At 48.4% G+C, this 12,572-nt stretch overlaps 1 protein-coding gene across 5 annotated transcripts in view; it reads left to right on the forward strand.

Annotated features, from left to right (window-relative positions):
- The first annotated feature begins 1,001 nt into the window (after positions 1 to 1,001).
- Positions 1,002 to 12,572, forward strand: part of PKP4 (plakophilin 4) — a 173,386-nt gene continuing 161,815 nt past the window's right edge. For 3 of the 5 annotated variants that reach the window (XM_019553923.1, XM_019553924.1, XM_019553925.1), the window contains exon 1: positions 1,002 to 1,130. In XM_019553923.1, the coding sequence (XP_019409468.1) occupies positions 1,002 to 1,130 (129 nt within the window). The remainder of the gene's footprint in view (positions 1,131 to 12,572) is intronic. The other 2 variants (XM_019553926.1, XM_019553927.1) reach the window with 1 other exon arrangement.

Here is a 12,572-nt window from a genome sequence, read left to right on the forward strand (position 1 = left end):
TGCTTCCCCCCTCCCCCTTCAGGCACACCCCTGCTGGGGTCCCTACAGGCCAGGGTGGAGGCTTAACCCCTCCCCAATCATACTTCGCCCCGGGGGGGGGGGAACCTGGCCACATCCCCAGGTCAGCTTCCCTCCAGCCTTGCCGCTGCTATGAGGAGAAACGGAGGGCTGCTCTAGCACCCCCTGGCTTCTAGCCAGAGTCACTACAGTCATGTGCCTGCATTTCTGGAATCAAAAGTGAATGTCTATTCACTTGCAAAACGGTTCAGTCTACACAGGTTAAACTAACTTGCAAAGATTGAATCAGTTCAGGCTTGGGCTTTCTGAATGTCTGTCCCTAGACTTTAATAAGTTTGGGAAACACTGATTTAGACTCTCCAGCCTTAGACATCACAAGCCTTTGAATTCTTGAATGCTAATCTGAGGTCTGTCAGCCTCTCTTGCTGTGTACAAACCTAGAGCAGTTCAACTAACTACTACGCTTTCTTATTCTGCAAAAATTGTGATAGTGCTGACACAGCTAATTATTTGTCAAGAATAACTAGAGTACTTCGTAGTATTTTGTACCTGTAAAACTCTCTCATTTCATGATACTTTATTGTTATTCCTTATCGAAAAGTGCAAGTCTGATAAATTTCTAATGTGCCTCCACTTGTTTGATGTTGACTTCTGATGTTCAGCATTTATGTAATTAAAAAAGTGCTTGCATTTTGCTCCCTGGTATCCTAAAGTGTCATTTTCTAAGCATTTATTTTTAAGATGACTTTTACACTTGTCTCTTCTAATTGGTTTCTTCCTGACCTTAAGGCCTTAAACATCATTCTAGTTTAAAATAGCCAAAGAAGCAAAATCTTTATAGTAGCATGTACAGATATCAGAATATAACCTTTGCAAGGTTTTTTTGTTTTGTTTTAATATTAAACTTCTGATAAGTCTTGTGCTTATTTAAACTCATCTCCTGAAAATACTAACTGGTATGTTGTTTTTTGGTTGCAGGCAATATGCCAGCTCCTGAGCAGACCCCTTTGGTGGAGGAGGGGCTCCAGCAGACCACCCAGGAAATTTCATCAGGCCCAGGAATGGAATCAGAGACCACTGCCACAACCATTCTGGCTTCTGTAAAAGAACAGGTACTAATTTTCTTATGTAGCAGGTCAGAAGTATGGTATGTTTTTCAGAATTATATAGCCATCACTCATCTGAAGTCAAAATGGTCAAGGAAACAGACTTTCTAAAGGGTAATTCCTTCCCTTAATGGTGGTCCTTGAAATGACTGAAGTGTAAGCATCAACAAGACATGTTGGACTCTGGATGTGCAGCCTATATGCGCATTTATATGCAAGAAAGAGAAACACTGTTAAAGCAGTCTTTCTATGGTATGAATGCTCTGAAATCTAGTTGTAAAACAGACTTGAAATGTGGGTTTTATGCAAAAAAAGTGGTTTTACTGGTATATATTTTGTGTATCAGATGTGCAGGAGTGTTTCAGAAATCTTTTGTGTATCAGATGTGCAGATAAAACTTTTTGTGGATGTTTCTTGTGAATGCTGCAATGTGTTAAATTGATTTTGTAAGAAAATGGCTTGAATCTCCCTGAGCTAGATTTACTTTGAAATTCATAGTTCAGATAGATATGCAAAATATGAATACCTATTCATCTTTACGCTGTCTCATATTTATCATCACATGTTGCTCTAATTAGGCTGATGCTTTATAAAAAAAAATTTAAAAAAATCAAGATTTCCCACATACTGAAAATCAAGTTCAGCATGAATTTATATTAGCATTTGAAGAAAGTATTTTTTTTTAGTTCTGCTTATCTGTTTGATTTAACAGAAATAAAGAGAAAGAACTGGTTATAGAAACTGATGTCTGGAAGACATATCTATCATGGATTTATACATACAAAATATAATGCAGAATGTTCCATTTCAAGAGAAGTAGACATTTAATAACTCCTTAAATTTAAAAAATAGCACTTGGTTGGTTCAAGATTACAAACCTTGGAACCCAAATAATTGTATTAGTTGTCATAGATCACTCTGTGTTAATATTCAGTACTTTGCCCCTGGAAAGGTAGGGCAAGATGGAAAAAAAAATCAATAAGGCCACTTATTGTAACACAGCCTTCTGGAACAGTACCTCACAAACCATTTAGGAATCGTAGTGTCTGAGTAATTTTATCTGATTTTTTTCTTATGTCATATTTAATTAGTGATCTGTGTGAGGGAGTGGGGCCTAGGAGCGGCCGTGAACTCCCTAGCGCCCCCTACCATCACGTTAGGGTGGACTAGGCACCCTCGAATCCTCGCCCGCCACGACTTTGCTGTTTAATAGGTTAAATGGGAGGCTGCCTTTGTTCCCCTAGTGAACGGTATGTGTGTTCTTGCCCCTACTCCAAATGGGGCGCCTCTGTGCGCCCCTCCCTTAAGGGGTATGCGTGCCTCCAAACCTCCCCTTTAGCACGCCCCAAGCCTCACAGCTGTTCCGTGGGACGTTGTACAGTCCCCTGCCCCTCAGGTGCTCTCCCCCTGGCACCCCGGGCTCGTCACCCGCCTGGCGCCCCCTGGGCCGGGCTCCTACCCACCGGCCTGGCGCCCCCTGGGCCTGGCTCGTCGCCGCCGCCCTAGCTCCTACCAGCACCCCTGGGCCTGGCTCATCGCCGCCGCCCTAGCTCCTACCAGCACCCCTGGGCCTGGCTCGTCGCCGCCGCCCTAGCTCCTACGATTCACTCCAGTGTCCTGCTACTGGTAAATATTGAATTGGGCTCAGGCGGCTGGAGCCTTACCTGGCCTCCCCAACCCTACTGGGTCTTTGCCAAGAATCCCGGGTTGGGCTCAGGCGGCCGGAGCCTTACCTGGCCTCCCCGACCCTACTGGGTCTTTATCAATCAGAGCCTGCCCTACTCCGGGGGCGCTTCTCACGCCCGCCGCCCCACTCTGGGGCCTGTGCTGCGCCTCTCGCAGCTGGGGCTACAACCCCCACTCAGTGAGCACCCTCCTGGCACTCCTTATGCTGTGCCCGCTGTGGCACTGTGCCCCTGCTGGGCACCGGGAATCCCCAAGCTCCTGGGGAGCTCCCGTGAGGCCTCCTCTCTCCCCTACAGCCTCACCCGGTCCTCCGGAGTAACTGTAACACAACGCAAGCCACCTGGCTTCAACATAAAACACAGAGCCTCCTGCTCATAACGTAAACACTGAGCCCCCCAGCAGGGCCTCCAACCCTACCTTTCGTCAAGGGGCTCTCATCCCCGGCGTCATCGCAGCCAGTCAGCACCACAAGGCTGCCACTACCAATTCAGGCTGCTCAGCTCAGCCGCAGAGCTCCTGTTCCTGCAGCTGCCAGAAGGGAACTGTTAGTCAGGCTCCGGCCTGGGCTGTTTATAAAGGCCCGGCCCTGCCCCCTTCTGGCCACCTGACCCGCCTGGTTGCCCTGCAACCGGCACCTGAGCTGCCCGGTTGATTGGCAGCTCGGTTCCTTTTAGTTCCATGGCACAGGACACCTTGGTGCTCCTGTGACAATCTGGACAGTTATTTTATTTCTCCAGTTGTTTTGAATCTTCTCCTTGATGCACCTTCCATTTATATATATTTTAATTGGGAGACAGACATGAGGCGCATGTTCCCACCAATGATTACTTTAAGACTTTTTACCTAGTGTGACTGATTTTATATTATGTTATGGCCAGTTTTAAGTGGGAAAGGAAGCAAAGACAAATTATAAAAGTTTGTGAAGTAATGTAAACTGATTACGAGGACTCTTTAAAGCCCACTGGCATTTTTTTTATGAGACTGGGTCCTTTAAATCAAAATTTGTTTTTTCCTTTCACCCCAACACAGGAAGAAGACCTCATACCCTCTGCATTCAAAATACATGTTTTTAATCTGAATAGAAGAAAATTTCATGACTTGCAAATATATTACAATGAAATCAATGTAAATGATACGTTTTTGTTGAGCACTATGAATAATTAGACCTGAGGGCAATTTACAGAGGAGGCAGCATTACTCCCATTTTGGTATGCATCATTGGTGATAGTGTATCTTCTACCTCTACTGTTTCAGATCCAGTTCCTGTTAGTAAAGTTCTTGAGTGGTCTGTGTTTTTTACTGATAGCTAGTTGGAAGCTGTTTCAAAGCTGTAGAAAGCTAATAGTCCTGTCAAGGTTGGATTAGTGAAAGTAGTGTAGGTAAAGCATACTAAACTTGGTATTACACAGTTTCATTGTCTGTCTGATGGAGACAACTACTGCATTTGCTGAATAAGGTTATCTGTTCAAGTGGCAGCCTTACCTGTGTTCTGAATTAAATTGTTTTCTTTCCTTGCCCTCCCCCACCCTCGTTGCATCATGCAGACATTTTTACTTGCTCCAAAATAAGTTGTCAAGGATTGCAAACACTCTTTTTTCAGTTAACTGGAACCACTAGTGCCTCTTAAAACTCTGTGGACACATCCACACAAGTGCGCATGAGCCTCTCGCAGCACCTCAAAACCCTCTGATACTCTGCAAGAGGCATGTGCAGGAATGAAAAAACCTTCCCTGGACTGCAGATGTGCAGCACGGGGGCCAAATTAGACCCTTGGATATCCAGGGGTCAAAAAAAAATGCGAGGGGGGAAAAAAGTGGGACAGGGAACAATCATGGACCATGCCCTGAGGCAACTGGAGGCTCAGTCCCCCACAGAAACACTCTGGTAGCCAGCCAGAGCATCTCTATGGCTGGCCCTTGCTCTGGTGCTGAAGCACGCTGCCTGCGCATGCAGGGCAGGCAGCATGCCAGCTGCTGGGAGCTGGACCCAGGTTCTTGCTGGTACGTACGCATGGTTGGAGGAGGGGGGAGGGAACCATGGGGCCTGCTGGCTCTGCCCACCCCACCATCTCCCCCCAATCACTGCCATGCCCGTTCCCCCATCTCCTGTCTGCCCTCTGATCTCCCTTGATAGCTGCCCTGCCCAGCCTCAGCATCTTGGCAATTAAAAAAAAAACCTGCACTCACTGGCAGTAGCAGCTGTCATCAGGGTCCCTGGGGCCATGTGGCAGAGCACACACACCCCCCCCCCCCGGCATCATGGGGCCTAGGTGACAGTCGCAGCAGCCCCAGTGGCCCAACAGTGCGTGGAGCTATGCAGCGCAACCCTTGCCACACATGCACAATGGGGAAATGGCAGTGTGGGTGCCAGGGGGCCGGGGCCAGGCCCTGCTGCCCCATGCTGTGTGTGGTGCGCTGTTACGAGGCCCCAGTGACCCCCACAGCAGCTGCTACTGCCAGTGAGTGTGGGGGTTTTTTGAGTCCCGGACTGCTGGGGCCAGGCAGGGGTGCATCAGGGGCAGGACTGGGTGAGGGGGGCGATCGGGGAGTCCCGCTGCAACCCACTGGCCCATGCTGCATGGCGGGGCTCTGCCACAAGGCCCCAGAGCCCCTACAGCCCTTGCTACTACTGGTGAGTGTGAGGTTTTTTTTTAAGTGCCGGGGGTTGGAACTGGGGGTGCAAGTGGGAGATGGAGCTGGGTGGGAAAGCCATTGTGGGGGCTGCAGGACTCAATGGGGGAATGGGGCCAGGCAGGGCAGCAATCCGGGGAGGGGCTGAAGGAGTAAGCAGAGGGCGGAATGTGGGCCCTGCAAGGGGGGAACCTGCGGGGGCCATGTAGGCCCTGCTGGGGGGGCTGTGGCCCCTGCTGGGGGGGCTGTGGCCCCTGTTGAGCGGGCAGTCCATGAGCTATGCAGGAGGGCTACACCCTGTGGGGGAGCAGGGGACCCACCCCTACTGAGCAGCACCCCCACTACACAGTCCCTCCACAATCCACCCACACCTACCCACACACCCCATGTCTCCTTACATCCCTCCCACAGCCACCCACATCCCCTCAGCACACACCTTGCAGGCCCAGCTGCCAGACAGGATGAGACCTGCTGGCAGAGCTGTGACTGCAGGGGCAGCTGTCCCCACATCCTCGTTAGTGAGGGGGTCAGGGGGAGCTCTAACTGCTCTATGGTAAGAAAACAAAAGGCAAACAGCAAAACATATGTATTTAGAATTCATTTTATTATGGTGATAGTGACACTGGTAGGCTTCCAAATAGCTTTAACACTGTAGATACATCTATAAAACATTGCCCAAATGATTGCTGTCTCTCTGTCTCTGTCTCTCACTCTCTCTCTTTCTCACTCTATATGCTGGTCTTTTAATTGTGGGGGAACATGGATTTCAGGGTATTTTACAGAGTGACCTTGGGATTTTTTCATCAGGGATTTTTCAGTTTTCAAATAGTGAACACCAGAACTCCTACTAGGGAGGCAAGTGGCAGGACCCAGGCAGAGGAGCCTGCTCAGAGCTGGCACCTTGGACCCAGCTGGAGGTGGCTGACCTCCTGGCCAGTTGGAGCCAGGAGGACATGCTGTGACAGTTCAAAGCAGGCCACCACACTGGGAACATCTTTTGGGCGATAGCTGTCCAGATGGCTCTGCGGGGGGCAGACATGGCAGTGATGCCACACAAAGGCCAACTTTGCAGCCACAGCCTGCTGGCCCCTGGCCCAGGGGCAGATGTCTCTATTGGCTGTGCAGTCCCCATCCAGGTCTGGCAGGTTTGCAGCAGCTCACAGCCAGGCAGCAGCCCCCACTGCCAGATTGCTGAAATGGGTAGAGGGTGCAGGGAACTCTCAGGGCTGCTTCAGAAGTCCACAAGGGGTAGTGTCCCAGATACCAATTGGCTGTGCCCCACAAGCTCCTGAGAGTGAGTAGCCCTGAGCTATTTGATAGGATGCTTTTGGCTTTTTTGTAATAAGAGCACACTATTGACTCGCCATCAGTTTATGGTCCACTGTAACCAGCTTCTCTGCAGTACTGCAGCCTGTCCAGTCCTCCCCACTCTGTATTTGTTTGTGTTATTATTCTGCCCAAGTACAGGACTTTTGCACTTGTTCTAGTTGAATTTCATCTGATTGATTGCAGGCTTTGTGTGTGAAAAACTGATTTTTAACAGTGTAGTCATCAGGAAACTTCCACAATTAAATGCCCATAATTAAAATGCATATTAATTTTTATTATATTTTTTATACGCATATTCCAGAAATCATGCTTGGTTGGTAGTACACAGCACTGATGATAGACGCTGTTTTTTCCTGTTAATTGTGGGCCAATTAAGTTTCAGTGTGAGTGGCACTCCATTCAGAAGTTTTCCTTAAACCTTGAAAGATGCAACAGTGTTTCTGTGATGTACTTAGTATCACTTGACAGTTTTCCTTGTTGAAGGGTGATTTTTTTCTAGTTGTGTAGTTTATGCATGTTTGCAGCATGCTTGGAGTTAGCTGAAGTAAAGCAGGTAGATTTTAGAGCACTTGAAATTAATCATCTTTTGAACGAAAAGTAACAGTTCAAAAGCAGCTATAGCAGAGTTATCTCTGTGTTACAGTCCACATTTATCTGTACTTTTTTAAAAGTTAAAGCAAAGCTGTTGATTGGGTGTGATTTATTTTCAAGCCTAACAAAGTGTTTAATCCAACTTTCAGAATGCATTCAGTTTTGAGTTATGGCTATAGTAACAAAGTATTTATGCTCATTGAAGATGTTGGTGTTAAACTTACTGCTTCAAGCATAAAAATATTGTAATCTATTTGTAATAAAATAATTATTTTATTTATTTTACATTTAAGTTCTCTGTGGATTAATACCCTGTACTCATTATGTTGTAGGGTTGTTTATTTGACTGGTCAAAAAATACTTAATATATTTGACTGGTCAATTCACCAAGCACTAATTTATCAGGACAGTGAAGAGAAAGACCTTAATCTTGAGTAGGTAGAATACCTGTGTTAATTACAAAAAAAAAAAGTTAATTGCTGTTATGAAACAAATTACAGTTGAAAAAAATGTTATGAGGTTTTTATAACTATCAGTGTTAGATGAGTGTAAATGTGGATGATAGTCAAAACTACAGTTCTTTTCCTTGGCTTTTATTCCAAAACCCCAGGGTCAGCAGTTAATTCTGTTACAAAATTTAAAAAATGAAACTAAGACATACCGACTGTAAAAGACAAAAGTCAGTTTCTAAAAGGTAGTTAAGTTAAGCTGGCAGCAGGCAAACTCTTCAACCATTTTGCTATTTCCATTTTTCAGGTCGCAGCACCTTATTCTGTGCTCCTGGCTTTGGTTCTTCTCTCAGCACAGAGTAGTTCCTACAGCCCCATGTGGCTTAATGTGGTGTGGGGGGGAGAGCGGGGGGGGGGGAAGTAAGGCTGGAAGAGCTCAGGAGAAAGGAACAGGGCAGGGGGTGCATGCTTTTAAATGGAGTGTTTCTGTATGTATGTGCCCTTCCTTGTTACCTTAGTTGTTAACTGAAACAGAGAGCCAGGGTCTTCTCTTACTTTAGGGAAGGAACTGCAGCAGGTGTGTCCCCGGATGGGTAAAGAGAGCTGATTCTGGGCTAGCTGCAGGGGAGTAGGCAACCAGGGATCCATAAGGGCATGTCCAGATGAGCACACACGTGCATTTCCCTGATGTCAGATAGCAACGGCATATAGTTGTCACTGCTTCTTGTGCATGGGTGTTCCCCAGGGACGTGTTCTGGTGCACGGCAAGCTGTTGGGGGTGACTAGGGGAAGCTGGGACCAGCATAGATTTGATTTAAATCAGATGGATTGAAATCATGATTTAAATCACTGGTCAGGAAGCCTCAATTAAATCACTTTTTTCTACAAAAGATGCATTCTTGTTGTTTGATATCATTTAACTTCTCGAAACTTCACCTTTTAGAGAGAGGTAAGGGCTTGACTGTGTACACAACTTGCAGCGAGACAAGAAGGCTGATGGGTAGGTAATCAGGTCTGTTATCTCATCTCCATAGACTTCTGTTAACAAGAATGTTATCTCTAGAGATAAAACAAATTCTCCCTATGCCTAAACAAGGGTATTTGTGCCTGAAAGCTTACAAAGAATAATTTTCCAACTGTTTAGTTGGCGTAATAAAAGATACTAAATCTACCCAACAAACCTTGTCTGCATATGATCTCTGGAGACACAAATCCGCTTCGCATAGATGCTTAAAAGAAGCTTCTAGACTGATCACTGAGTCCCACTGAGTATAGAGTGGTTTTCTTTAATCTTTATTAATCTATATAAGAGCCTCTGGAAACCCCAGCATTAGGCCCCTAATGTAGTCCATGGCCTGTTGTGACCTATCTATAAAACTTCTAAAAAGGTCACATGAATATATTGTCTCAAATAGTAAATAATAATGCTTTATTCACACTCTGATTAGCTGTCTTGGCAGCCAACCAGAGTGCTCTAGACAGACAGAACAGGTGGTGGAGCCGCTGCCATGACAGAGGAGACTGAGGGGCTGGAGGGGGGGGGGGCCAAGCCAGCTGCACTGGCCTGCCTCCCTCCCCGCTTCTCCTTGGAGGCACAGGGGGATGGCAGGGGGGAGGCCAGCAGCGCTGGCCTCGTCCCCTTGATCCACTTCTTGGAGCCAGGGACCAGAATACCCTCCTCTCACCGCCCCCCCCCACAAGAGCCGGTGGGGAGGGGAGGGGAGTGGTTACCAGTAGCCGCGGCTGCCACCCCATGCCCCCAGCTGCCATGCTGGGCCCACGTCCACAGCCACCCCAAAGTGAGAGCAGGGCTATGGTGGCGAGGCGGGGAGAGGGCAATGGGGTCAGGCCCACAGCAAAGGTAGGTGGAGCAGCCCCAGCCCCAAACCGAAACTGCTGGGGGGGACAAGGTCAGGTGTGAAGGGGGCAGGGCTGGATGAGCATGGTGGCAGGGAACGGGGCCACAGGGCTGAACACTGGGCTCTGTCCCCATCACTTCCCCCTCCCCACCCCAGTCATTTTTGACAGGCAGTTTGCTATTTAGAATTTATAATCCTTATTCCATGATGGTATCTTTGAGCTTTAGTATATCTTAGACGAAACTCAGACTCTTTGTCGTGGGAGACTCCATCCTGAGGGGGACTGAGGTAGCACTCTGCTGCTTCCCAGGAACCTGCATCTGAGACATTGCAGAGAAGGTCCCTAAATTCCTGTAGCCCACTGACCACTATCCCATGCCCTTATCCATGTGGGCACCAATGACATGGCTCAGAGCACTCCCAGCTGGGTCATGAGGCGCTACAGGGATTTGGGAGTGGGGCTAAAGTGTCTGGGGGCACAGGTGGTGTTTTCTTTTTTCTTCCCAGTCTTGGGCTATGGGCTGAGGAGGGAGAAGAGGATCCAGGTAGTGAACCAAAGATTGCAGCACTCGTGTCACGGGAAAGGCTTTGGCTTCCATGACCACAATCCGCTCTTTGGTGAGAGAGGCAGCAAGCTGCTGGGAAGGAATGGCCTCCACCTCTCTCCGCTGTGGAGGAGGCTCTTCTTAGCCAGACTGGCTGACCTGCTCCACCAGGCTTTAAACTAAGCCCACCGGGAGACCGGGGCGGGGGACGGGGATGGACTACCGCCACTGTTGGCCTGCTGAGCAACCAAGCCAGCAGGCCAAGGCACTTAAGGGAGCCCACCCATGCCCCAGCCCTGGAACCAACCGATAGACAAGGCAGGGTCCCCAAGGGGACACTTGCTTGCCTGTACACAAAAGCCAGGAGCTTGGGGAATAATCAGGAAGAACTTGTTCTCCTGCTTAATGCAAAAAATTACGATGACATAGGGGTGACGGAAACCTGGTGGGACTCCACCCATGACTGGACCACGAGTATAAATGGCTATACCCTGTACAGGAGAAATCGAGTAGACAAAAGAGGGGCAGGGATGTAGCTCTTTATGTCAAGGAGAGCTATGTGTCCCTGCAAACCGACAATGGCGACCATGGTGGACGACTGGAAACCCTTTGGGTTAAAATCTGTGGAGAACAAAGCACAGGGGACACGATGGTGGGAGTCTACTACAGACCTCCCACCTGAAGTCAAGAGCTTGACCAGCAGTTTGCTAGGGAATTGGCTGAGGCTGCATGCTCCAGGTCCATGGCTGTCTGGGTGGTTGAAGTCTCCCATGACATCTCGTGGGAAGAACACTTGGCTAAATCCGAGCAGTCTCGAAGCTTCCTCCCTTGTGTGGATGATGTCTATCTGACGCAAGAGGTCTATGGGCCAGTAAGAGGTAAAGCGCTGCTCAGGCTGGTACTGGCAACCGGAGACGACCTAATCAGTGACCTAATGATCAACAGGAAACTGGGTGACAACAACCACGAGCTGATCATCTTCACCATCTGCCATAAAGCTGGCAAGTCAGTCAGCAATACAGAAGTCCTTGACTTCAAGAAAGCTGGCTTTGACAAACTCAGGAGGTTTGTCAGTGAGGCCTTAAGGGACCACAACCCCAAGAGGAGGGGAGCTCAAGAAGAGTGGTTGCTCCTCAAGGGAGCGATCCTTGATGCACATGCTAATGCTATTTTGTCTCGGAGGAAAGGCAGCAAAAGGTCACAGCAGCCCCCTTGGTTCTCCAGGGAACTAGCGGGTCTCCTGCAGCTAAAAAGAAAGGCCTACAAAGGATGGAGGATGGCATCCACCTCCAAGGAGGAATATTCTGCACTGGTCTGGTTCTGCAGGGAGCAAACCAGGAAAGCCAAGGCTGCAACAGAACTCCAACTAGCTATAATTATTAAGGACAATAAAAAGTCCTTTTTTAGATATGTGGGGAGCCGGAGGAAAAGCAAGGGCAACATTGAACCAGCTAAACCAGATGGGACAACTGACAACCGAAGCCCAGGAAAAAGCCAACCTATTAAATGGGTATTTTGCGTCAGTCTTTCATCAGTCCCATGGGACTCTCTGCCCACTACGGGACAGGGGAGCCTAGGTGAGGGAGGCCTGGGTGAGAGAGATTCCCTTCCCTCCATCAATGCCGACCTCATGAAGGAACATCTTGAGCGGGTGGATACCTTCAACTCAGCTGGCCCTGACCATGTACACCCCAGGGTACTGAAGGAGCTGTCTAGCATCATAGGCAAGCCTGTGGCACGGATCTTCGAGAACTCCTGGCGCTCTGGAGAAGTGCCCAAAGTTTGGAAGAAGGTCAATGTGGTGCCTATGTATAAAAAAGGGAGGAGAAGGGAGGAAAGTGGATCCGGCAAACTGTAGGCCTATCAGCCTGACCTCTATCCCAGGGAAGGTCTTAGAAAAGATTATCAAAGAGACCATTCTTAACAGACTGGCCTATGAGCAACATTCTGAGGGATAGCCAGCACCAGGTAACCTATCACCTGGACAAGGGAGAAGAGATTGATGTCATATATCTTGACTTCAGAAAAGCCTTCAATCTGGTATCCCATGATCCCCTCTTAGTAAACCTGGTCAGCTGTGGACTCGGCCTCACCACAGTCCACTGGCTGGGGAATTGGCTCCATGGTTGGACCCAGAGGGTGGTGATTGATGGAAGTCAATTGTTCTGGTGTGACCAGTAGGGTCCCTCAAGGCTCTGTCTTTGGGCCTATACTATTCAACATCTTCATTAATGATGTGGACATAGGTATCAGAAATGGACTGGCCAAGTTCACTAACGACACCAAACTCTGGGATTAAGTGTCCACACCTGAGGACAGGAGGGCAATCCAGGCTGACCTTGACAGGCTCAGGAAATGG

This window comes from Crocodylus porosus, unplaced genomic scaffold (genome assembly GCF_001723895.1).
Source record: "Crocodylus porosus isolate Cpor-Errol unplaced genomic scaffold, CroPor_comp1, whole genome shotgun sequence".
NCBI lineage: Eukaryota > Metazoa > Chordata > Crocodylia > Crocodylidae > Crocodylus > Crocodylus porosus.